We start from the raw sequence: 26,330 nt of genomic DNA on the forward strand, positions 1-26,330 counted from the left end.
TTTGTGAGAGATTCCACAATCGTGTAATTTACCCTGATGTGTTTTCTCCCTCCCCTGCCCAGCGCTGTGTCTAATTACCAATGTGATCTCTCAGATGGAACTAGAGGAAGAGCCATCGGTCCTGGAAAGGGAGAACCTAAGAAGCACCTGTACAGGTAGGGAACGTGGGAGACTGATGTCAGGAAACTATGGTGAGAGAGTAGAAAGCTAGGATTGTATTGGCAGGTGTCGTATCCTTGTGACTGTCCAGTAATCCTGACTGCCACCTTCTGGTAAATCCCTTTTGTGCCCTCCTGTCCTCCACAGAGTTTGGATGGCACGAGGTGGTGGAACCAATCCCGCCTCAATCACCTCGGAGGAATGGCTGGGGGGATTCAGCTCCAGGTTCCTCAATCTCCCAAACAGTTATTTTGGTTTGCAACCTCCCTGCCCTGTCTTAGGCACCCTGTTTTCCCAGCACAGGGAGTGACTCACTTCTGGCTCTCTCGCTATCCCAGCAGGTCATGGGATGGTGCGTGAGAATGAGGAGGAGAGTCCTGAGCAAGTGGAACTTCATGTGATGTTACTGGGAGGATCCAAAGCGCAGGGAAATTTCTGCCCTCTTGAGCAGGGAAAAGCTTCTGAGAGTCCAGGCAGGTCCAAAAGGGAGCAAAGAAACCCTCCAGCAAAGAGACTGGGGAAATCCATCCAGCTTGGGGGAGGTGACCTCAATGACCTCCCAATCCCGCAGAGACTCCACACGGGAGAGGGAAAGAACACATGCCCCGACTGTGGGAAAAGCTTCCGTGGGAGCTTAGGTCTTACTAGACATCAGAGAATCCACTCGGGCGAGAGGCCCTACAGATGTCTTCTGTGCGGGAAAGGCTTCACCGTCAGCTCCACCCTGGCTAAGCACCGGCGCATCCACACTGGGGAGAAACCCTACCAGTGCCTCAGTTGTGGGAAGAGCTTCATCCAGAGCTCGCAGCTCATCACCCACCAGAGAACACACACGGGCGAGAAGCCCTACCAATGCCCCGAATGCGGGAAGGGCTTCAGCCGGAGCTCTCACCTCATCATCCACCAGAGGTTCCACACTGGAGAGAAGCCCTATGAATGCCCCCAATGCGGGAAGGGCTTCAGCCAGAGCTCCAACCTGGCCACGCACCAGAGAGTGCACACGGGGGAGCGGCCCTACCAGTGCTCCCAGTGTGGGAAGGGCTTTGCACAAAGCTCAGACTTCACCGCCCACCAGCGGCTGCACATGGGCGAAAGGCCCTACCGCTGTGCCGAGTGTGGGAAAAGCTACACAAACAGCTCTGCCCTCATCAAACACCAGAGGAACCACACGGGGGAGCGACCCTACAAATGCCCCGAGTGCAGGAAGGGCTTCAGCCAGAGCTCCGCTCTGCTTGCCCACCAGCGGATCCACACGGGAGAGAGGCCCTACAAGTGTCCTGAGTGTGGAAAGGGCTTTTATGCGCGCTCCCCCCTTATTGCACACCGGAGAACCCACACCGGCGAGACGCCCTACATGTGTTCGGAGTGTGGGAAGGGCTTCCGCAAGAAAACCAGCCTGAACGTGCATCAGAGAGACCACCCGGCGGAGGAACAATGCCCTGACCAGGGCTGTCCCCAGTGAACGGCATCCATGGCCATTCCCACAACACACGGGGATATTCAGCTTCTCAGCGCCATCCGTCTGCACATCTGTTGGGTCAGCTGATTGCAGGAGCCACCCCTAAGCTGACTGGTGGTGATCCTCTAGCAAGTCCTAGGCAGAGAAGAAGCCCACATCATCTCCTATTTAACTGGTGCATCCCAAGCTGTAATGCTGCCAGGCCCTCTGTCTCTTGTCAACATGGGAGGAGAGAGGAAAACCCCTCCAGGAGCCCCTTTTTCCTCATGTGGGCAGCAGCTAGGAGAAAGCTACGTGGTTCAGGCCCTAAACTAACTCAAGAGACCTCTCACCACTACCCCCCAGACCAGGGCTGGGCTCTCAAACTGATCCAGAACGGTAGCTTGATTTTGCTCATACAACCTTAATTCTGGCCCCTTGTGCAAATAAGTTCTGTTAAATTTTAATTTACACTGTCACATACCGTTTTTTCCCCACAGGGCTCCTACCTCATTCAGTGCCCAGAATGGATGCATCGGGCAACCTGATCTATAGGGGTCTCTATGCATGCTGCCTATAATAGAATGCTACCCTCCATTCTCTCCCTGCTCCTTGCCTGGGGTGCCCAGGGTCATCTGGGGCCACTTACATTACTGTCTCAAAAGTGCCTTGAATTGCCAGTGGAGCCAACCCCCATTTTCTGCCTACCTAAATTACTCATTTTGCCCTGGCAAGCTCCTGGAAATCCAGTCCTGAATGGTCGGTGCGTCCCACACATTCGTGATGAAATACTAGCCGAGCTGCTGTTTAGAGCCCTGCAGAAAGCAACAGGAAATGGAGATGTACGTCTCATCCTAATGCTGCCTGAGCTGAGTCTGCAGTAGGTTCATTCCATTTTCAATGGTCACAACCTCATTCCAGTGCCAGGGAGGAACAAGTCCTCAATCTCAGGCAGAAGAACGAAACAAAAGCAGAAAAGATTCTGCCAACAAAACCGATTGATTGGGAGCAGTAACAGATTGATTGGGAGCAGTTTTAAGCTTAATCAAAATAAGCCACTCTTAAATTGAAATAAGCGTGTCTACACAGGGATGTGCAGAGTTTTAACTAAATAAGCTTAAATTCCCACCGTAAGTTAAAGTGGTACAAGCCCTCAGTGCAGCCCTGCCAACCCCAAGCATGCAAAAATCATGAGTCCAGCCCCAAAACATGAGATTTGGCTTAAAAGTCCAGAGGGGTTTTAAAAATAATACATGTTAAGTTTTTGTTTCTTCTGGTTTCTGAGCCGTTAAGTGTGCACGTGCTTCACATTTTCAGTCTTTTCCCTGCAACCATGAGGGCTAGAACCTCCCTTAAAAAAAGAAAAGAAAAGAAAGTTGAGCTTCTTATTCAGTCTCTTGATTCTAGCAGCTGGAGCTGGAAAACACCAAATATAATGACAGCTGCATTACATTTGTAAGAGTTGGTAACACGATATCATCATCTGCTTTTTCACATAGGTGTGTGTGCACCCAGCACACTGGAGCCTGAGAAATTTGCCTAGTGGTACCTGTAGAGGGTGGCACTTGCACCTCATGGCCATAGGCCTTTCCCTGGCTACATGACGTGGTGCCACCCCAACCCTCTCTGTTTTTATTTCTTGGTCAACTGTAACATCCCATGTTTAATTCATTCTGTTAAACACTGTCAACACTATCACCTAACCACTTTCTTTGACTTTCTGTAATTTCTTAGTTGCTTTTGAAATTCTGTTTTGGCTAATGAATGGATACATTTACCATACTTCCCCAGTCTGTATTTTAGCTGAGGAACAGATCTAAAAAGAACCTGAGGGCTTGTGTGCTGCTGAAGAGCTTCAGTGTAGATGCTGCCTGTTCCAACGGGAGGGGTTCTCCTGACGGCATAGGTACTCCACCTCCCCGAGAGGCGGTAGCTAGGTCGACAGGAGAATTCCTGTCTATGCCAGGGATTAGGTCGGTTTAACTGCGTCACTCATGGGTGTGGAATTTTCACACCCCTGCGCGATGTAGTTATATTGACCTAATTTTGTAGTGTAGTCTAGTCCTTAGAAACTTGGTAGATAACAGGTTAATTAAATTAATTGGCTAATATGGTTTAGAATGTGCATTTCTTACATCATGCATCTTAATGAGGGATGAAGTTCAAAGTCTAATTGTCAATGCTAACATGAAGTGCGGGCAAACATATTTGTCTTAAACCCAAATTACTTGTATATAAAAAGCAAGATTAGTGCAAAACTAAGGCTGCTTGTTTAGGATGAATGCAGAGCAGGAAGATGGTTCAGGGGGTTGGGCACTAATCATAGAATCATAGAATCATAGATTATAGGACTGGAAGGGACCTCGAGAGGTCATCGAGTCCAGTCCCCTGCCCGCATGGCAGGACCAAATACTGTCTAGACCATCCCTGATAGACATTTATCTAACCTACTCTTAAATATCTCCAGAGACGGAGATTCCACAACCTCCCTAGGCAATTTATTCCAGTGTTTAACCACCCTGACAGTTAGGAACTTTTTCCTAATGTCCAACCTAGACCTCCCTTGCTGCAGTTTAAACCCATTGTTTCTGGTTCTATCCTTAGAGGCTAAGGTGAACAAGTTCTCTCCCTCCTCCTCATGACACCCTTTTAGATACCTGTAAACTGCTATCATGTCCCCTCTCAGTCTTCTCTTCTCCAAACTAAACAAACCCAGTTCTTTCAGCCTTCCTTCATAGGTCATGTTCTCAAGACCTTTAATCATTCTTGTTGCTCTTCTTTGGACCCTTTCCAATTTCTCCACATCTTTTTTAAAATGCGGCGCCCATTGAGAGAGACTGGTTCAAGTTCCTGCTCCATCATAGATTTTCTGCATGAACTTGGGAAAGTCACTTAGGCCCAGTTCCACAAAGGTGTTAGGAGCCTAAATCCCTTTGTGGCTCTGGGCTTCTGGGCCTCAGCTCCCCATCTGTACAATGGGGATAACAGCACTTTCCAACATCACCGGGGAGTTGTGAAGAGAAATCCATTAAAGCTTGTTAAGCGCTTGGATATAGCACTAATGGGGACTATATAAGCACTTACGATAGATAGAACTGCAGAAACTAAGATTTCTATAGCAGGGTTGGCTTAGCTATGTAAATCTGTATCTTATGATATAGTGATGTAAACCCCGTACAAACACCAGAAGGGTTAAGGGAGCCTGAAAGTGTCAGTAACCTCACTGATTGCACCTGGGAGGGTGTGGTCAGGTGAAGGGGGTGGACTTAAAAGAAGAGAGAGAAGGTCAGTTGGGAGAGGAGAGTACGTAGCGTGTTCCCTCCCTCCGGGAAGTGGGATGATAGAAGGCTGGAGAATCTTAGAAATATAGGGCTAGAAGGGACCTCAAGCGGTCATCAAATCCAGCTTCATCTGCTAAGGACCAAGTAAACCTAGACCAGCCCTGGCAGGTGTTTGTCCAGCCTGTTTTTAAAAAACTCTAATGATGGAAATTCCACAGCCTCCATAGGTAGCCTGTTCCAGAGCTTACCTAGCCTTCGAGTTAGAAAGCGTCAACTAATATCTAACCTAAACCTCCCTTGCAAGAGATGGAGCCCATTACTTCTTGTCCTACCTTCAGCAGACATGGAGACCAATGGACAGGCTGCCCCTGAGGTGAGCCAGCAGAAAGATCAGGAGCTGCTGAGGGACCCAGGACCCCTGGGAAGGCAGAGAACTGTCTGGCCCTGACTGTGGCATGGAGTGAGGATGTTGATGATGGAGGAGGTTTACCTGCGCAGGAACGGGATGGCCAGATGAGCCTGACTGGGGCTGAGCATTTAGTTATGTTTCTCTGGGATGCATTAAAGGACTCTGTGGTCCCAGAAGGGGTCAGACTCTTGAAAGTCTCGTGGTCGGAGAGTCAGACCACCCCTGCGGCCAGAACAGGCTGAAGAACACAAGAGGAAAAAGGAAGCACAGCTGCTGCAGTGTCACATCCAGCTATGGGGCAGCAGTTTTGCGGCAGGTATATATTTATAACTATTAAAATCAGACGGCATCTTGAACAAGACACATGGTATGGAAAATGTTCTAGGGACCTAAATGAATGGCAATGCAAAAGCTACCTTAGCAGTGTCACTTTCATGTAGCCCTGCAAATATTTCACAGTGACCCTTGAATTCTTTAAAGGGGTCAACAAACATGTGGACAAGGGGGATCCAGTGGACATAGTGTACTTAGATTTCCAGAAAGCCTTTGACAAGGTCCCTCACCAAAGGCTCTTATGTAAATTAAGCTGCCATGGGATAAGAGGGAAGGTCCTTTCATGGATTGAGAACTGGTTAAAAGACAGGGAACAAAAGGTAGGAATAAATGGTAAATTCTCAGAATGGAGAGGAGTAACTAGTGGTGTTCCCCAAGGGTCAGTCCTCAGACCGATCCTATTCAACTTATTCATAAATGATCTGGAGAAAGGGGTAAACAGTGAGGTGGCAAAGTTTGCAGATGATACTAAACTGCTAAAGATAGTTAAGTCCAAAGCAGACTGTGAAGAACTTCAAAAAGATCTCACAAAACTAATTTAATGTGGATAAATGTAAAGTAATGCACATTGGAAAAAATTAACCCCAACTATACATACAATATGATGGGGGCTAATTTAGCTACAAGTCAGGAAAAAGATCTTGGAGTCATCGTGGATAGTTCTCTGAAAATGTCCACGCAATGTGCAGAGGCGGTCAAAAAAGCAAACAGGATGTTAGGAATCATTAAAAAGGGGATAGAGAATAAGACTGAGAATATATTATTGCCCTTTTATAAATTGATGGTACGCCCTGATCTCGAATACTGCGTACAGATATGGTCTCCTCATCTCAAAAAAGATATACTGGCATTAGAAAAGGTTCAGAAAAGGGCAACTAAAATGATTAAGGGTTTGGAATGGGTCCCATATGAGAAGAGATTAAAGAGGCTAGGACTCTTCAGCTTGGAAAAGAGGAGACTAAGGGGGGATATGATAGAGGTATATAAAATCATGAGTGATGTGGAGAAAGTGGATAAGGAAAAGTTATTTACTTATTCCCATAATACAGAACTAGGGGTCATCAAATGAAATTAATAGGCAGCAGGTTTAAAACAAATAAAAGGAAGTTCTTCTTCACGCAGCACACAGTCAACCTGTGGAACTCCTTGCCAGAGGAGGTTGTGAAGGCTAGGACTATAACAGAGTTTAAAAGAGAACTGGATAAATTCATGGTGGTTAAGTCCATTAATGGCTATTAGCCAGGACGGGTAAGGAATGGTGTCCCTAGCCTCTGTCTGTCAGAGGATGGAGATGGATGGCAGGAGAGAGATCACTTGATCATTGCCTGTTATGTTCACTCCCTCTGGGGCACCTGGCATTGGCCACTGTCAGTAGACAGGATACTGGGCTAGATGGACCTTTGGTCTGACCCGGTACGGCCGTTCTTATGTTCTTATGCATTACATTTTTGTTCACATTTAACTTACTGAGATGATGTTGAATCAATGCTGGGAATGTAAAAGTGTTAGTAACAATGGGAATGAAAATCTGGTATGTGCAACATTTTTGCCTTTAATACATTTTATACAGAAGTTTATATTTGGTAGGAGGAACCTGTCACCCCATGGCAACAACTGTACTTGTTTTGTTCAGTTTAGGAATATAGGAAGAGCTCTGCTGGCTCAGACCAGCGCTCCACCTAGCTCTGATAGCGAAGTGTCTGAGGCTCACTCTACACACAGGTTTTGTACCAGTAGAAGTATTTTGGTTAGGGTTGTTTTTAGTCTTTCCCAATAATTGTACTGGTACAATCCTAGCATGGAAGGTGCCTTATACTGGTATAGCTTCCTTCCCTTCCTGGTCAGGAATAAGCTAGACCAGGGGTCGGCAACCTTTCAGAAGTGATGTGCCGAGTCTTCATTTATTCACTCTCATTTAAGGTTTCGCGTGCCAGTCATACATTTTAACGTTTTTAGAAGGTCTCTTTCTATAAGTCTATAATATATAACTAAACTATTGTTGTATGTAAAGTAAATAAGGTTTTTAAAATGTTTAAGAAACTTAATTTAAAATTAAATTAAAATGCAGAGTCCCCCGGACCAGTGGTCAGAACCCAGGCAGTGTGAGTGCCACTGAAAATCAGTTTGCATGCTGCCTTCAGCACGCGTGCCATAGGTTGCCTACCCCTGAGCTATACTATTATCCTCACCTTTGTATTGGTATGGGTGTGTCCACACCAGAGGAGAGCTACCACTTTAACTACACCAGTACAGTTTCAGTGCCAAATATCAAAATATTGCTACATGGAATGAACTCTCATTATATTTGTATAACACTAATTTTTGTTTTCTAGTTTTGATCATTCTGAACTTTAGAGCATGATTAAAAGAGTAAAACTCCATTCACGCAAGCCTATTCTGCTGACTAAAGGCATTAGAACGTGATTGTTACTAGTAGCCATCTTCTGCATCTCTACGTAAGAGACAGAAACTAAATCCTCTTCCCATTTGTCTTCTGCCCCGAATATGGCTCAGCTGTGAGCTGCTGTTAGGTTGTTACATGAAAATACATGCAACTCTGAAAGGTACTGCAAACTCCAGAGCCCGGCCCTGTGCTGTGTGATAGGGAATTTAATATAAACAAGTTGCAAAGGATTCGATTTCTCTTTTTCGGGGGAAGGAAATGGGTCTCTTAAGATCTCTTTGTAGCTAGATTATTTTGTGCTGTTCTGCAGCAGAGCCATCAGAGGAAGCATGAGACACTGACACCTCAGGATTTGAGTCTCCATTGCTGTCCTTCACCCCCACACAAAGTGAGGACAGGCCTCTGCCAGTGCTGATTTGGTAGCATTTGCACTCCTCTTGCGTTGGTGTCAATATCTGGGCAGGGCATCGGAGACCTAGAAATGCAGGTTAAAGCAGTGTTAGGCCTTGTTTCAACCAGAGCAAGTCTCTGGGTAGACAACTATAGGTTTGTTTTTAAACACATTTTGTATAGGTTTTTGTCTATTTAAACTAACCCAATGCACACCAGATTTCAGATGATTTAGGAGGGTCCCAGTGTTGTCAACTTTGCCTAGTTTATTGCAAGTCTATTAATATTTGTTTTCTTCAAGTGTTCACAATGCCAGCTGCCAGCGAACACCCAGGCCCTAGGCGTGTTCCCGGGCTAGCCTGGGAGCAGCAACATGGTCTTGTGCTACCCCCAGCACAGTCCCAGGGTAAGGCCTTGCTGGGGAGGGCTGTGACTAGTAAGTTCTGGCTTCTAATAGCCTTGGGAAACAGCTTTAAGGAAGAGCAGCCTTTGGGGCCCAGGACTTAAGACATGGACAGTTGATGTAAAGCCACTTTTGCCCCAGCCCCCCACCAGGCTGCACCTCCTGAGACGTGCTGCTCAGAATCGGTGCCAAGGTCTTTAGCTCCTAACCCTTCAATCTCAGAAAATAAAAACACTGAGTCACTTCTGCCCCCCTGTGGCAAGGTAGGGCCAGGCCCTGTGCCCTGACTGGAGGGCTAGGGAGAGCCCTATGGCCTGCCTGCACACAATGGCAGATCCATGTGGAGGGGCAGGATGGGGCCTTGGCAAATCAGTAGCCCTTGGATCTGAGCCCTGGCTCCAGCCTTACCTTAGCTCTGGGTTTGTTTGCGCGCCTTGAGGTGTTTGGGCACCGCTGTCTGTTCATCACGCACAGGCAGCGCCGTCCCTGGGGTACAGCGAATCAGAGCCACCGTCCTGGGCCCTGCAGGAGGTGGGCGGGCAAGCGGGGTGAGGAAGTGGGAAGAAGCAGGGTGGGGGCGGAGCCTGGGGGAGCACCCCCCGGCAGATTAGAAACTCTGCGCCTGGGTCCCGTGTCCCGTGCCCCGCACCCTCCTAGGGATGGCCTGCATACAGAGCTCACAACTGCTGCCTTTGCAGCCTGCTAGCCTGCACTTTGGACACTACTGCCTGCAGGGATTCAGATTCCTGGAGCCAGCAGCAGCTATCCTAGGCTGTAACTAAGGGCTGATAGGAAAGCACTAATTTGTAGAAGTGGCATTCCCAGCTGACTGGCGACTGAAGTAACTTTGGGGCTGGGTGGTGGCAATGCCTGGGGAGGCACGGGACCCACTGCAAGGATCCCCTTCTCGAGGTTCCATCCTCCCCTGAGACACAGCGAGGGTTCTGCCCACAGACCTCCAGGGCCACCCCAGTATATCCTTCCTTAAGGTGGAGCTCTGCCTATAACCCTCCTGCTACCAACTGCTCTGGGACCCATTAGAGTGGGGGCTCCCCAACATGGAAGGGGGCCTAGAAAAAGTCCCTCTGGCTGAATCTCTGCAGAGCTAGTGCGCCCCGCTCCCAGCCTCCCCACGTTTCCCCACAGCCGTCTGCAGGATGTAGGAGGGGAAATGCTGCTGCAGAGAAAGCAAACCCCCCTGATCCACACTTTCCGCAGGAAGGGAGGGGAGATCCCAGGGGCATGACTGAGCCCTTAGTGAGCAGGCTGGACTAGATACCTCCTGAGGTCTCTCCAACCCTGAGCTTCTATGATTCTAACAGCACTGCACTAAGGAAGGACACGGGCAAGTGTTGTTTCTCCAGTAATCTAGGATTTTTATTTTATTGCTTATGAAACCTTCCCAGAAATATGACAGTAATTCTTCCCCAGCCACTGGCCTTTTATATTTAACAAACCTTTCTTCCTCACTTCCCCATATTCCTAATGGAGCTTCTTCGCTTAGTTCTGTGGGCTTTGGGTCAGGCCCCCCGCAAGGAAGTGAGCGTGAGTCTTTGCATTGATTTCAACAGGCTTTGGGTCAGGGCCAGCCCAGCGGCATGCTTACTATGGGTCCTTATATTCCACGGGGTCTACTTGGGAGTCAGCTGAGAATTCCAAATTTGTTTCCTTTGCTTGGATGTTTTAGGATCAGCCCGGGAGCTACAAAGGGGGAGACACTACACAATGGAATTAGCTTAGAGGCAGCTCAATTCGTTTTTCCGTGCAGCTGTGTTTGCAAGTGAACCCCTGTGATTAAACTAGAAGCAGGTGGCACCCCCTTCCCCCAAAGATCTCCTGCTCTTGTTTCTCTTCTCCCATAGCACAGCAGACCTGCCAGTCACTACCCCGCTGTCAGGCAGAGCCTGGTGCGCATACGCTTATAAGGGACAAAGAAATAAATTGGCTCTCTCATCTATGGCTGCTATAAAAAGGCCTCATTGTATTTTTATCAAGAAGAGGGTGGGGTGCAAACAGAAGAGTGAAATATTTGACATAGCACAATTTCATGTACTGCTTCCCATGCCTTTAACCATTTGGGGCTGGACCCTAAGCTATACTGAATTTAGACTGTATGGAAGAAAGGGGGGTAGAGGGTGAGGACTGGCTCCAAGCCACCTTTCTGTTCCGCTAATCCTGAGCACCCCAAACTTGAGATCACTGGACGATGTTGGCCATCAATTTTAAAATAACATAGTGTCCCTTTAAGAAGCAATTAGGTCTGTAATCCTGAAAGCGATGAAGTAATAGTGCTGGCCAGGCAAGAATAGCAGTTTGGCAGTAAGCAATATTTCCGTATCCCTCCCCTCCCTGACCTTTCAGTCTGGACTGTACCCGAGCTGGAATTGCCAAATGCGCAGCAATGTTCAGTAATGTAGAAAAATGTTCATTAGTGATAAGGGGCCTAATCCACATCCCATTGAGGTCACTAGGAGCTGCGGCAGGCCTAGAAATCCAACCCAATTTTTTATTTAAGCTGTCCAGAGGTAAAAAGTCAGCGCATTACCCCATAGTAACACCAGCCCCCTTACTAATATGCTTTCAAGACCAGAACACCCTGGACTCACTGCCTTAGGCTCTGCATATTGCCCACAAAAGAGGCTGATAGCCCAGTCCAATAGTCAACATCCAAAATAGCCACCCTTCAGAGCATCTTCATTCTGCTGGATAGGATTGGGGCACATCTTTGCCCGAGCCAGGCTGCGAACGCTTCTAGATGGAACTTCGGAATAAAAAATAATCATGAAAAAAGACAGATTTAAGAGTTATGGGGCAGAAGAACAGTTAGTTCTTCTATAGGGTTATAGAACTAATACTGCTGGCCGTTTTCAAGGTGGTCCTGATCAAAAGCCCGTTGAAGTCAATCAGAGGCTTTGCCAATAAGTACAAAAGCTAAGAACAATTCCAGGTGGCAAGTGAGAACAAGTGGGAAGAAACTATAGATATATATCTATTTAAAAACGGTCAGTATCTGTTAAAATTCTCTTCCTCTTGCTAGGAGTCTCAAACAATGTTCCTCTAGGTTCTGGCTAATTTAACTACCTGGAAAGCAGCTTTCAAGACCACTCCATGCGCAGCCAGTAGCAGTTTATCCCCTCCTGCTAACCTGAGCTGTTAAAAGCCTAATGTCAAGACTTTACAACTGGTGCTTGTGAGCTATCCTTGCAGTAGTAAAGTTCTACCAGTGCCTTGTTCATGGGGTATGTGTGGGTTTTTGCTTTTTTAAGACCCAGCGATAACTGGTCACACACAAGAATAAGAGGAACTGGAAGTGGCTGCTAATCTTTTTTTTATTTTTTGGAGGGATGGAGGGGGGAAGACTTTAAAATGGCCTATAGCCAATACGATAGGATATAGAAACCCCACCCGAGTTAATCCTGAGTTAACAGCAGCCTGACCCAATTAGGCTCCTGAGTGGCAGCTGGAGACGTATTAGGCATAACTAGTGATCAAACCTCGCTAGGAGGGAGTTGGGGCTTCAGAAAGGAGGGTGTGTAGGGCAGTGGGGGAAAAGGCCAGGGAGGATTCAGCTGGGAGTTTCTTTCGTCTTTTGCGCTAAAGGTGAAAGCTGCGTGGGAGGCTTGGAGCCAGCACTAGAGGGTTCAGAGCCAAGGGAAAGGCTCGGGGCAGTGGAGACTGGGTGAGAGATGTGTTGTCCTGTGCCAGGAGGAAGCTGGAGACAGTGACACCCAAAAGGCAGTGATGGCAAAGCCTATGGGGGGTTTGGACTGAGGTTTAGGGGTCTGTGGGGAGGAGCTGCAGGAAGGGACAGGCTCCTGGGGCAGGGAGGAAGCACTGCTCTGAAATAAGAGAAAGAAAGCACTTTGCAGGTGTCGGTTCCAAGAAGTCGAGGCCGTGGGCCCTGGGAAGGAAGCGGATGGTGCCAGGGAATGCTAGTCGAGGCAGGGAAGACCCTGGGTAGGGATAGTGCAAAGGCTATAGGTGATGGTGGTTTTTACTGCAGCAGACCAGTGCAGAACAGAGGCTGAGGAAATACCATGACAGGTGGAAATGAGAGTTTTTGTGACAGTGGTGAGCCTGAGCCAGGGTATGGTAAAGTATGGGGGGAGGGGGCTGAGTGGGACTTGAAGGCCTTGCGTTTCTGTGAGTGGCCTACACTGAAGATCCCAGGGGAGGACCCAAGGGGCTGGAACTTTGAGTATTCTTTTATGTGGACTTGGCACTTGACTACCCTGACCGGGGTGTGGAACTAACCCACTGACCTGGCCAGCAGAGGTGGACCACCACAGGTTTGGAGTGACCATTGAGATGGGGCACGAGACAGGAAAGAGCTGCTGGACTGTGCCTGGCCACGAGGGGGCACACCAGTGGTGCATCCACCATTTCCATACAACGTAAATGCAATAGCAAGAAAGTCCCACAGAGGATGTCTGACTTATAGCCCAGCACCCTAAAAGAGAATCAGACAGTATGTCTGTTGCCTGCATTGCTCCTGTGCATGTCCTGTTGAAATCATTCCTGTTTCAGCCATTTTTAAGAAGGTGCAGTGTTCTAGACAGAGGTTTCTTTTGCAAGCATGGTTGGCTTGTTTGGATCTCTGTACATTTTGCTTCACTGAACTTACTGGCAGTTGTCTACATTACTGCTTTCCTCAAAATCTCCCGCCATTGCATTGTCATCAGCACCGCTCCACAGCGGGAGCGCTACTGTAGATATGCTGTGCTATTACACCACTATGCCATCTAAGCCAGCTCAGAATCCTAGGATTAATGGGCCCCCAGCACTAGAAATGAGAGTTAATTGTAAAGGTGCCATGAAGGGTCTGTTACAGAACATCCTCCACCTGCTCTGCTGCAAACAGCACTAACATCAGCTTCTAGGAAATCCTTTCCCTCTTCCATTCTGAGGAAGGGTTACCTTACCTTATCAGTAAGGTCTACATGGGGGAAGCAGGGATAATAGAGGGAAGGAAAGACAAAGCAGGAAACTAAATTCAGGAATTTAAACCGTGTACATTGATGCATTGCCTGGCCAGTGGAAGAGAAAATACTGAGATTGATTAGCGGTGACTGAGGAAAATATATAGTATTTTTCCCTCCTGCTGACTCCTTTTCGCTTCAGTACGTAAGTGAATACAAATCTCCCTGAAAGTCGGGTGGCATAGGATTCCTGCCAAATGCTGTCGGCTATCAAAATACCACTCTCTAAAAGCATTCAGATATCCCTGCCAGAGGTCTGAGATCATAGATGACACTACATTTTACAATTCCATTAATGGATACAAGAGCAATTGGTAGAACAGACCGAGTTATCGCTTACGCTGTTAAAAGGAAGTGTAGACTCGTTTAGTTTTGCAGGGATTTACTTTCCCAAAACCTGAGACTCTGCATGTGGGAATTGCACTAGGTTTAAGCTCTGCGTGGTGAAACTGAGACAAGAGATTCCACTGTTACCTGCATGCTCACACCATGTCTCATCTGCAACCGAACCATGTAAAGGGATTCTCCAGGTTTTCTTTTCCATCTTTACATTCTATTTTTCCTACCTTTTCTGCACAAGAAGGAAGTAATTAGGAATTGAAAGCTTATAGCTCACAGCAATGAGGAAGCACTTTTTCCTGTAAGTTTTTTGTTCAAATCTAAATTCAGTAATGACCCAAGGCATCTGAAGACTGTTTAGTGGGCTATGTGAAAAGCAGATGGTGAACAGAGGCTATTTTCCCTTGGACAGGTGTCTACATTATGAAAACCACTTCACACTCACCACTCTTCATATATTTCAGGGGTGGGCAAACTACGGCCCGCAGGCTGGATCCGGCTCCTCGGGGCTTTGGATCCGGCCCGTGGGATTGCCCCCCGTGGCGCGGTGGGCCCCGCGCCACTCTCAGAAGCGGCCAGCACCACTTCTCTGTGGTCCCCAGGCGGGGGGGCAGAGGGCTCCATGCATTGCCCTTGCCTCCAGGCACCACCGCCTGCAGCTCCCGTTGGCTGGGAATGGGGAACTGCGGCCAATGGGAGCTTGGGGGGAGGTACCTGGAGGCGTGGCAAGGGCAGCATACGCGGAGCCCTCTGTCCCCCCTCCCCCAGGGGCTGCAGCGCTTCCTGAACCGCCGCGGGGCCGGGGACAAGGAGGCAGGGAGCCTGCCCTGGCCCGGTGCACGCCGCTGCCACCCCGGAGCCGCTTTAGGTAAGCGGCACCAGGCTGGAGCCCCAACCCCGCCTGCACCCTGCCCCCCAACTCCCTTCCCTAGGCCCCCTGCCTGCACCTCGCACCCCAACTCCCTGCCCTGAGTCCCCTCGTACACCCCACACCCATCCTGCACCCCAACCCCCTGCCCTGAGCCCCCTGCTGCACCCTGCACCCCTGTGCACCCCAACCCCCTACCCAGAATCTCCTGCTGCACCCTCCACTCTCCCTGCACCCCAACCCCCTGCCCTGAGCTCTCTGCTGCACCCTGCACCCCTTCTGCACCCCAATTCCCTGCCCCAGGCCTGCATATAATTTCCCCAGCCAGATGTGGCCCTCGTCCCCAAAAGTTTGCCCACCCCTGATATATTGCATTTAGATATCTCTTAAAAATCTCACCCGAGTGTCTCTAGGCACTCCAACAACATTTAAATACAAAACCCAGGATAACAAATGCATAAGAAGCTTCCCATACGAACCAACCCAAATTAAAATATTCTCCCCAAATCATCAATTTCCCCATCCCATATGACAGATGTTAGACACATCACTTAATGCGCTATTGGAAGATGCTCAGATCCTACAGGAATGAAGGCAGGATAAGAACCTTTATAAAATAGATTAAAAACTGTAATATGGGGACAAATAACACTTTCTTTTGCCCTTTGTCTCATCTGTTTAGATTGTAAACTCTTTGAGGCAGGGATTGGGTGACCAGATGTCCCAATTTTATAGGGACACTCCCGATTTTTGGGGCTTTTTCTTATATAGGCTCCTATTACCCCCCACCCCCGTCCCGATTTTTCACACTTGCTGGCTGGTCACCCTAGGCAGGGATCGTCTCTGACCATGTTACCTGGCTTGCACAATGGGGTCCTGATATCAGATTAAGTTCTTTTAGACTCAGGCCAATATGGCCACATAAGCACTTTAATATCTGTAGATTTAATTGTCACGCTAGAATTAGGCATGAACCCCATAGCTTAGCCCTGGGGAACACAGGAATTGCCCAAGGCCCATCTAGTCCAGTATTCTCTCTCGGCCACTGGAGGTTATGTTTTTAAATGAAGGGAAAAAAACCCTCCCACTCTCTCCTCTCCTGTTATCTAATTAACTGCACGGTGATGTCTAACTCTACCAAATGCTAGGGCTTTCACGTTGCCTCACTCCTTTTCCCCTCCATTTCTCATTTCTCATCCCTTCCCTTCTAGAAAACCAGAGAGGCAGTGGAAGTCTCTCTGGAATACATTCATGACGGATTCCCCCTGAAGTACTTTTGCTCCTTTCCCCTCACTGATGCTTCTCTGTCCCTCTCCCGCACCCCCAACTTTTGCTTCTCTGGCCCCTCCCCTGTTTCTCCTGAAACCCCAGCTTTGCTTCCAGGGGCAGATTCTGACACCAGGTGAAGGCAAGAGCTTCCTTGTTTGTGCACATGCCCCAATCTCTCAGGTGTGCACCGAAAACAACTGAAGTGAGGCATGGGACAGAAACCAGTGGAGCCAGAGCCTCTTACCTCTTGCCGTGCAATAGGGGAATGAACTGTTTGACCCCTGAGCTGGCTGCAGGGGCTGGGAAATGAAGTCTCTCTCTTACCAGCCCTCCTGTGTGTTACACCATGACCACAAGGCACAGCTACACAGATTGTGGGGGGAGGACACTTCCTGTGTGCCACTGCGGCTTGGGAGAATGGGTGAGAAAAGGGGCAGCAAATGAGCTGGGGCTGAGAGGGGCAGAGGGAGTGTCACAGGGTGGGATGGTCCTATAAGAAAGGGGCTTAGCCCACCCCCACCCCACCCCATGACTAATTAGCTGCTTCCCATGTGTGGAGTTTGATACCATGGATCAGGAGATAGCTACAGGGCACCTTGTCATCAGCAAAAAGCCAGGCAGAAGCAGCAGTAAAGACTCCTGCCAGGGGGAGAAAGAACCTGCAATGGGGCTTTCCCCCTCAGTGAGGTGGAGTACCTGGCTGGGGAAACCTGCTGGACGAATGGGGGCAGGAGCCTTGTGAGGAAGAGACTGGCGGAGGGGGCAGGCAGCAGGCTCTGCTGCATGTACTTGATTTGTATTAGACAGTTTTGAGACTGAAATCCTGCTGCTGTGGGGAGCTTTATGTGCCATGCTGCCAGGGGAGTCGGGCTTATGGGAAGCTTTTGGCAGGGCCGGCTCCAGGCACCAGCCCACCAAGCATGTGCTTGGGGCGGCACCTGGAGGGGCACGGTGCGGCGCGGCGCTTCGGCGGAGAGCGGGGCCGCGACTGGGCTCGCTGCCCTCCCCACGGCGCTCTGGCCGCCGGGGAGAGCGGAGCCCCGGCTGGGCTCTCCGCCCTCCTCCCAGCGCTCTGGCCGCCGGGGAGAGCGGAGCCGTGGCGGGCTCGCCGCCCTCCCCCCGGCGCTCCGGCCGGTCGGGGAGAGCGGGGCCCTGGCCGGGCTCACCGCCCTCCCCTGCCGCGCTCCCCTGGGGGGGGGGGGAGGCGCGGCAGGAGGCTTTTTTGCCTGGGGCGGCAAAAAAGCCAGAGCCGGCTCTGGCCTTTGGGAGCAGTTGGTTTCTCTATTTAATGTTATCTGCCCTTAAAACAGACTTACAGCAATCTCTGCTCCAGCCCTAACTGCACAGGGAGGGCCTCTCACTCTGACCTGAGGCTGTCATGTTGCAGGGCCTTCTTAACATTCTTAGTCCTCAAGGCCTTCTATCGGAGCCTTCGGTCTGTAGGGTCCATGCAATATCCCCAGGCCTTACTCTGTGGGGGTCCCCCAGCCTCACAAGTATTCTGGGCCTGAGGCTGACACAAAAGAACACAAATGTGGGGAAATGAGAATTATTCCCATGGGAGTCTTATAAAAGCATGTGATCTGTGAGGGAAATGAGATTAAAATGCCAGAGGCTAAATTTCTTTTGCAGAAGGAATATTGTCTGTAACCTCGGTCACTGAATTCTGCATTTCCCTTGTAAATACATCGGACATCTTGCTAAGTGGAGGAGAATGTGTCTAAAATGAAAGACAGACCTCACAATGAGGGATCATTGTGTTGAATGCCCCATTTTTCTGCCCCATCAGTCAGGTGGGGACGGGTGAGACTCTTTCCTCATTTGGTTTCAATTTCAGATGTTTACAGTCTCTGCCTCTGGGGAACAAGGATTTTGCTATTTCAACAAGATGCTTACTAGGTGTAAGTGTATCTTTAAAAATGTCCTTCAATCCCAGTCAGCACAGCTTGACACAGCCACTGTCAGAATGGGACACGGGGTGGCTCACAAGTTGAGAATAATACAAAAATCTTAAAAAAGCAATATTAGTGTCTTTAGTGCAGCTAGCTGTCCTGTTATGAGGACAAAGTGATTCGTTTGTTTTTCACCTTCGGAACACACCAGGGGAAAAGCATCTTCATTCTGCCTGAGTCATTGTGACCGAAAGTACCCCTTTATTCACCCCTGACTCACTATTGTAATAGTTGTGTAAAAAAAAAATGCCCTGTGGGGTATCATTTGAAAACTAATAACTTGCTGGTCAATAATATCATGGTGAAGTGTGTGTGTATATAAGTAATAAACAGAGTCCTTTGGGTAGCAAAAGAGGGAAATGGCAGGAGACAAGGCAAATCTGCATTTCAGTGTGAGAAGGAGAGAAGAAAGAGGATGGGGCACCTTCATCATCAGACTCCATGTTGCCTTCTTTACTGTTTGAATAATCGTTGCTTTGTGGGGTAAGCAGCAGAAGAATCCATTTCAAAGGGTGACAGGACTACAAAAGTGAGGGGCAAAAACACACCAAGGCTTATCTTCCACCCTCCCCTAACCCCTTCACCCAAGTAGACAAGGGAACCAGCCCTTTGACTTTGAGAGGAGATCCTAACCTAAGAATTGGGTCAGCCCTGTTGCTGGGAACATGTGGTAAGGATTTTACCTTGAACCAAGTCTAGTGTGTTAAGTTTTAGTTACTAGAAAGTGATTATCTTTATTTCTCTTGTAACCATTTCTGACTTTAATACCTTATACTTGTACTCACTTAAAACCTCTCTCTTTGTAGTTAAATAACCAGGTTTTATTTTTAAAATCAAAACTAATCCAGCGTTGTGTTTAAGCTGAACTTTTTGGGTAACTCCAGTTAAAGTAGCTGATTGTTGAATATTGACCCCTTGCAGGGAGAACGGATCTTTAATACCTGAACAGCCCAGAACACACATTTCGGGGCAAATCCAGGACTGGGAGTGTGCTGAGGTCACCCTGCAAGTCGTAACCCAGGCTGGTGGAAGCCAGAGGGTGACTGGAGTGTTGCTGACAGGCTCTGGGGTCATTGCTGCTGGGCCAGGAATATTGCTATACAAAGACACTCAGGTTGTTTGAGAGCTGCCCAGGTGGGGAGCTACAATGGCAAAGCATTGTGAGGTGCCCAGGGTTATGGGGCAGGCGGTGACACAACCCCTCACTGGTCTGGATTTCACTCCAGAGTGTGACAGCCATAATGTCTGGTTTCAGACTGTATAGAGGCCATGGGATTGGAATGAAATACGTCTGACTCAGTCTTGCACCATTTCTGATGCAGCTGCAGGTAAGGGGATGAGATTTGACTTTTAAAAATCATGCAAGAGAGAGGAAAAACCTACTTAAGAAATGGAATAATATAACCTATAAATAGGCTCGGTAGAATTGATTTTTTTATTAAACAATTTTGACAGATATCAATGTTTATTTTTAAGCTTTGTTTAATTTTTATTGATTTAAATTTTCACAGTAGTGGGTAATCATGGGGAGTCAGACAAAAGGGAGATTAGGCAATAACTATTTAATAACAGATGTTGAGATTCAAAAAGTTAAAAGCTTTAATAAATATTAAAACACTGTCAACATCACATGTCAAAATATACAAAGTAAATATCCTTCTGTCAAACTAATCCGTTCTCAAGCAGCATTTTTCTTACTTTTCCTATCTGTAAATTTTGATTATTACTGATGGAAATATTTTTCATGGGTTTGTATGTTGGTGAAATTGACGTTTACTGACATTTACGGATGAAAAAAATCTGACTTGTTCTGAATCCAGTGCACTGAATAAGAATGCAATGAAGTCCCTGTGAAATTATGCAAATATTGATTCAGTGGCGCTGAGAGAGCAGCATTGCAGACTTTCAGGATCAATAATGTGTCACAGCCTTGATTCAGACTTGTTTTCAAGACACAGCTTTGCTAGGCACAAAAAGCCAATTGAAGTCTATGAAAATCCGCTTTGTTCTGCATGTGATCTGTGATTATCAACCTCCATTTCCCTTTGTATATCCAGAAGTAGTAGGAGGTGGAAGATCTTGTGTTTTTCTTTTTCTTTTTTGTGCTTGATTGTTGGTATTTACAGGGTGTCCCACCCAAATGGCCATGTTTACAATGAAGCACCCACTTTGCTGCAATGCAGCTAAGTTTTCTCTGACAGGTTTCATTCTCCTATGGCATCCAAAGCTATACGCACTCTTACAAGAAATGGTCCTGTGCCGGAATGAGTGTTTACAGGGACTTTTGTATAACAACAAATGTAAAGTCCATGATGTTTAGTTATTTCAAACACAGCTAGTGCCAAGAGACTCATTTAGCTGGTCTGAAGCTTATCTGGGTTGGAACTCAGGCATCCATATGAAAGCAAATCAGATAATGAACCTGTTCTGTATTCCTTTGGCACCTGTGCGTATACAGACTACTTCTCTACTTGTCATATTTCTGTACGTGTCTGGGCTGTGAGCAATAATATGAACTAGGGGTTTTCAGTTCTTCTGATGAAGAAGCAGAAGATATTTTTAGTAGCTGTGTTTGAATAAAAAGCTTTTGCCCACCCCAGGCTGCTGCCGAAGGTCATTTTCCTAGCCTGTCACTTCGACCATGTCACATGAGAACAAAACAGCCAGACTGGGTCAGACCAAAGGTCTGTCTAGCCCAGTATCCTGTCTTCCGACAGTGGCCAATGCCAGGTGCCCCAGAGGGAATGAACTGAACAAGTAATCATCAAATGATCCATCCCCTGTCGCCCAATTCCCAGTTTCTGGCAAACAGAGGCTAGGGACAGTGCCGGGTTTACAATGGCTCCAGTGGCGCCATGGAGCCGGCCCCATGCTCAGAAGGGGTCCCGGCCTGCTCCGCTTGCACTGCACCCCAAGATCCTGCTGGCTTCCCCCCCAACCCCCCGCTCTTCTCGGCCTGCCCATGGGCTGTCCAAGGGCTCCTCTCTGCCCCCTGGCCCAACTCCCCTGCTCCTCTTGTCCCCCTGGCTGGACTCCAGTGCACTTATGGCTTCGGGCAGTCTCTGCTTCCCACCACCTGTGGGGCCCCACCTGGAGCTGAGCCGGCTGGGACTGGTGCAGAAGCCCGGCCAGTCTCAGCCAGGTGTGTGTGGGGGAACAGTGTGGAGGGCTTGGCTGGGCCCCTCCAGGCAAGTGCGTCTTGAGGGACCCCAGCTGGGGCAGGTCCTGGCCTGGCTGATCGCGCCACTCCAGAGGGGCTGGAGCGATTCCTGGCCCTGGGACCGGCACTGGCTGCGCAGCAGGGCCGGTGAGTGTGGCTGGGAGGCAAGGCTTGGGGGAGTGAGTCTGTGGGGAGTATGGGGGGTGCTGGGCTGTGAAGGGGCGGGGTGGATCTGTGTATGTTGGGGCATGAGGGAGTGGGGGTTCTGTGTCGGGTGCTGGGCAGTTGTGGTGAGGCTGTGGGCATTGGTGGGGTTGTGCAGGGTGCTGTGCATTTGTCGGTGGGTCTGGGAGGGCGGTGGGCATAGTAGGTCCGGGGGGGCTCTGGACATAGGGAGTCGGGGGGTGTTGGGCAGGGAGGCTGTGTGTTGTGGCATGGGCCTGCCCCGGAGGGGAAGGGGCATGCTGGCAGCACAGGGCCGGGCAGGCCACTGTGTATCTGGCAACTGCTGGTTTGTAAATAGTGCCCTCGCATTGGGTGGAGCAGGGCCGCCCCTGCCATGCCCCATTGCCTCTGGCTGGCCTCTCGCTCCAGGGACTGACCTCCCCGCGCCATGCTCCATTGCCTCCATGGGGGCCCACAAAAGGTTAATCCAGCCCTGGTTAGGGACGCCATCCCTGCCCATCCTGGCTAATAGCCATTGATGGACCTATCCTCCATGATTTTATATAGTTCTTTTTTTAACCTTTTTTGAAGTCTTGGCCTTCACAACCTCCCCTGGCAAAGAGTTCGGCAGGTTGACTCTGCGTTGTGTGAAGAAATACTTCCTTTTGTTTGTTTTACACCTGCTGCCTATTAATTGCATTTAGTGACCCCCTAGTTTCTAGGTTATGAGAAGGAGTAAATAACACTTCCTTAATTACTTTCTCCGCACCAGTCATGATTTTATAGACCTCTATCATATCCCCCCTTAGTCATCTCTTTTCCAGGTTGAAAAGTCCCAGTCTTATTAATCTCTCCTCATACGGAAGCTGCTCCATACCCCTAATCATTTTTGTTGCCCTTTTCTGAACCTTTTCCAATTCCAAATCATCCTCTTTGAATCCCTCCACTGGCTCCCTGTTCTCTATTGTATCAAATGAAAGCTGCTTGTCTGCATGTTCACATCCCTTTGTGGCCTATCCCCACCCCGCTTGTCATCTCTCAGTCAGCTCATGCTGCTAGCCTTCATTGCCCACTTGTTAAATTTTCAGTCACCTTTAGGCTTTCTCCCGTGCTGTCCCTTGTGCTTGGGAGAAGCTCCTGTAACGAAATGGGGGGTTTTCTTGGTTTTTTTTCGTGTTTTCCAGTGGGTTGCAAGCAGAGGGGGTGGGACTCAGTGTCCCTGGGTGTTACTGGTTTAACGAGGTGAGGGGAGAGGGAGTTTGTTGTTACAGAGGACCGGAGAGGGATTTTGGGACCCCAGCCAATGGCCTGGAGAATGGATACCCCAGTGATTGGTGACCTGGCGACCCGGAGACCTAGCTCAGGAGTCGCAGCCGGTTCTGGCCAGTGGAAGGACAATGGGCTGCGAAGAGAGGACTCCAGTAACCTAACCAGCCAGTTCCAGCCACAGAGGGCCAGAAGAGGGCTGAGAGGAGCCGAGGCCCAGGTGACCCTGTTTACGACCCTGTTTACCTGGAGAGAAGACAATGGACAGAGGCGGGGCTTGGGGCCGGTGATATCAGATGCCCAGCTGGGAAGCAGGGGGGCACTGGGCTGGAGCCGGGGAGCAGGCAGAGCCCACCTGGTTGCAGGGAGACTGGGATGTGCTGGGCTGAGGGAGGCCAGGCCTGAGGCTGGAGAGTTTCCTGTGCTGTGTTCACCTCTCAATAAACCCTCCTGTTCTATGCTGGCAGAGAGTCACTCCGGTCTAGAGAACAGGGTTGCATCAACCCCTTCAGGGGTGGAGGCCCCGGGGGTCCAGAGCGAGTGGACTCCCTGAGGGGACCCATGGCGAGAAACAGGTGTGCTAAGGCTCACAGAGGTGCGGCTTCAGGAGGTGGAGGGGCCTAACCCCGAGAGAGAGTGGACCCTCGAGAAGGTCTGTCGCACTGAAAGGGGCACCCCCCACGGACCGCACGGGGCCAAGAGTGGGCACGATCTGTGAGTCCGTGACCGCTCCCCATAAGCATCTGCAAAATTATCCTTCAAAACTCTCCTTTGCCGTGATGACTACAAAAAACTTGACAATGATTAGGCCATTGGTGTGCTGATAATACTGTCTATCATGCTGACCAATATGGTTTCCTTGGACTTCCTCGTCTGTCTGTTTCCATCTTTTGTCTCTTTGTCTTATACTTAGGCCAGGCCTACACTATCACTTAACTTCGGTATAACTTACGTTGCTCAGGGGTATGAATAAGCCACCTCTCCTCCCCCCGAGCGATGTAAGTTACACTGACCTAAACACTGGTGTGGCAGCGCTATGTTGGCGGGAGAGCTTCTCCCACCACCATACCTACCGCTGCTCAGCACGCCGATGAGAGAGCTCTCTCCTGTCGGCAAAAAGCATCTTCACCAGACGCGCTGCAAATGCAGCTGTGCCGATGTAGTGCTTCTAGTGTAGACAAGCCCTCAGATTATAAGCTCCCTGGGGGTAGGAACTGGTTTTTATTCTCTTTGTATAGCACCTAGCACAACAGGGTCCTGGTCCGTGAGAAGGACTCCTAGGTGCTGTGGTAATACAGATAATCAGAGGCCAGAGTTGTACAGCGGAAGAGTAGGAAAGGATTTGTTATCAGTCATAGCAGCACCTGGATGCAGGCTTTATATCTTATGTGTTAAATCTGCCTGCAGTCCGATATCTCTGAAAGCCGCTAGTCTGGGAAATGGATAGACATCTGAGCAAAGGCTTCTTGTCAGCCTCGTTGCTTGGTGCTAGAAGCATTTGCACAAATGATTGTGAAAAGTGAAAACACAGCAGTATGCACTGGGGTGAGCCTGCTTATAAAACCTCAGCCCCAGGGGAGGCTGGAAGGCACGGCCGCTCCAGATAGTAACTGGTGAGGCAGCTTAGCAGCATGAATCCTGTTTTTGTATATTAAATGCTTGCGAGGTCTCGCTTTCATTGCCTCGAGAAACAATTGGTGACTTGCGGTTAATTAGGGGGCCATGGCTATGAGGTCATCTCGGATAAGGCTTTAGTTTGTGGTGACACTTGTGCTGAGGTGTGTCCGGTATCAGTAGAAATCCAGTTCTTTATTGCTTTGGGCAGGAATCCCTTATGTTGAAGTGGGTATTTCATCGCCTGCTCCCCCCAAAACATGGGCTGGTTTTGGGAGTAGCTGCAGGGCTGAGGTATAGGAAGGGGCTGGGGGAAGCTTTAGAAGAATCTGGCTGAGGTACAAACTGCCTCTTATAGTCAGGTTCAGTTTGGAGGGTGCAGTTAAAGGACTATAAATATCCCTGCCATAACTATAAAGGGAAGGGTAACAGCCCTCCTGTGTACGATACTATAAAATCCCTCCTGGCCAGAGGCACCAAAATCCTTTTACCTGTAAAGGGTTAAGAAGCTCAGGTAACCTGGCTGACACCTGACCCAAAGGACCAATAAGGGGACCAGATACTTTCAAATCTTGGGGGTAGGGGGGGGCGGGAAGGTTTTTGTTTGTGCTCTTTGTTTTGGTGGGTGTTTGCTCTTGGGATTAAGAGGGACCGGACATCGATCCATGCTCTCCAAATCTTTCTGAACAAGTCTCTCATATTTCAAACTTGTAAGTAATATCCAGGCAAGGCATATTAGTTTATCTTTGTTTTTCTAAACTTGTGAATGTTCCCTTTGCTAGAGGGAGGTATCTCTGTTTTGCTGTAACTTTGAAACTAAGGCTAGAGGGGGTTCCTCTGGGCACTTTGAATCTGATTACCCTGTCAAGTTATTTTCCATCCTGATTTTACAGAGATGATTTTTACCTTTTCTTTTTAATAAAACCCTTCTTTGAAGAACCTGACTGATTTTTCCATTGTCCAAAGACTTAGGGGTTTGGCTCTTTGATCACTTTGTAACCAATTGGTTAGGATATTATTCTCAAGCCTCCCCAGGAAAGGGGGTGTAAGGGCTTGGGGGGATATTTTGGGGGAAGAGAAACTCCAAGTGGTCCTTTCCCTGTTTCTTGTTAAATCACTTGGTGGTGGCAGTGTACAAGGTTTTAACCTAAGCTGGTAAAAATAAGCTTAGGGGGTTTTCATGCGGATCCCCACATCTGTACCCTAGAGTTCAGAGTGGGGAAGGAACCCTGACAATCCCATTGATGGGACTCTTTTTCCTTGGGCCCTGGATGGGGCATTTATGGGCCTTCATTGAGCTGTGTAGGGCTGCGGGGACTAGATGTCTCAGTACAAGGCCTTTAAATCCAATAACTTGTGCCTGTGCTTTACTGGTGTTTTCCTGAGTCACCACACTTGAGAAGGGCAATGTCACTGCTAAAGGCAATGGGGACTGCTTTAGGAGTACTTCGCAGATGTTCAGATAAAATACTCCCAAATAAAAACGAGGTTTACACACAACCCAAAGTGAAGGCCAAAACTATAACAGGGTCAAAAAAGAATTAGATAAGTTAATGGAGGATTGGTCCATCAATGGCTATTAGCCAAGATGGTCAGGGATGCAACCCCATACTCAGTGTGTCCCTACCCTCTGTTTGCCAGAAGCTGGGAATGGGTGACAGGGGATGGATCACTCGATGATTGCCTGTTCTGTTCATTTCCTCAGTAGCACTTGGCATTGGCCACTGTTGGAAGACAGGATACTGGGCCAGGTGGACCTTTGGTTTGGCCCAACATGGATGTTCTTCTGTTGAACATTTCAGTTATTAAAACTATCAACCAGTATTGAATGACATACCAAAGACTGTTTTTTTCCCAGCATTTATATGTAAATGTATTTTGCTTTACTGCTTAGATGCTCC

At 48.8% G+C, this 26,330-nt stretch overlaps 2 protein-coding genes and 1 long non-coding RNA gene across 6 annotated transcripts in view; 2 read left to right on the forward strand and 1 right to left on the reverse strand.

Moving 5' to 3' along the window:
• LOC101952551 (zinc finger protein 239-like) overlaps nucleotides 1-8,001 on the forward strand; it is a 33,666-nt gene extending 25,665 nt beyond the window's left edge. Inside the window, exons 3-4 of one of the 2 annotated variants that reach the window (XM_065562265.1) lie at nucleotides 63-155; nucleotides 498-8,001. In XM_065562265.1, coding sequence (XP_065418337.1) covers nucleotides 95-155; nucleotides 498-1,621 — 1,185 coding nt within the window. In that variant the 5' untranslated portion in view covers nucleotides 63-94 and the 3' untranslated portion in view covers nucleotides 1,622-8,001. The remainder of the gene's footprint in view (nucleotides 1-62; nucleotides 156-497) is intronic. The other variant, XM_065562266.1, reaches the window with a different exon arrangement.
• Nucleotides 1-26,330, forward strand: part of S100B (S100 calcium binding protein B) — a 45,553-nt gene that overhangs the window by 6,410 nt on the left and 12,813 nt on the right. The window contains exon 1 of one of the 3 annotated variants that reach the window (XM_065562269.1): nucleotides 14,907-15,003. The exons of 1 other annotated variant lie outside the window; for it this stretch is intronic. The gene's annotated coding sequence lies outside the window, so the exon portion shown is untranslated. Of the gene's footprint in view, nucleotides 1-14,906; nucleotides 15,004-25,018; nucleotides 25,140-26,330 lie in introns of those variants that run through there. One more of the 3 variants, XM_065562270.1, reaches the window with a different exon arrangement.
• On the reverse strand, nucleotides 7,043-9,555 carry LOC122174830 (uncharacterized). Its single transcript, XR_006177170.2, has 2 exons — nucleotides 9,226-9,555; nucleotides 7,043-8,499 (listed from the first exon to the last, which is right to left on the reverse strand). It is a non-coding gene; the product is annotated as an uncharacterized LOC122174830 (long non-coding RNA).

Source organism: Chrysemys picta, chromosome 11, assembly GCF_011386835.1.
Source record: "Chrysemys picta bellii isolate R12L10 chromosome 11, ASM1138683v2, whole genome shotgun sequence".
NCBI lineage: Eukaryota > Metazoa > Chordata > Testudines > Emydidae > Chrysemys > Chrysemys picta.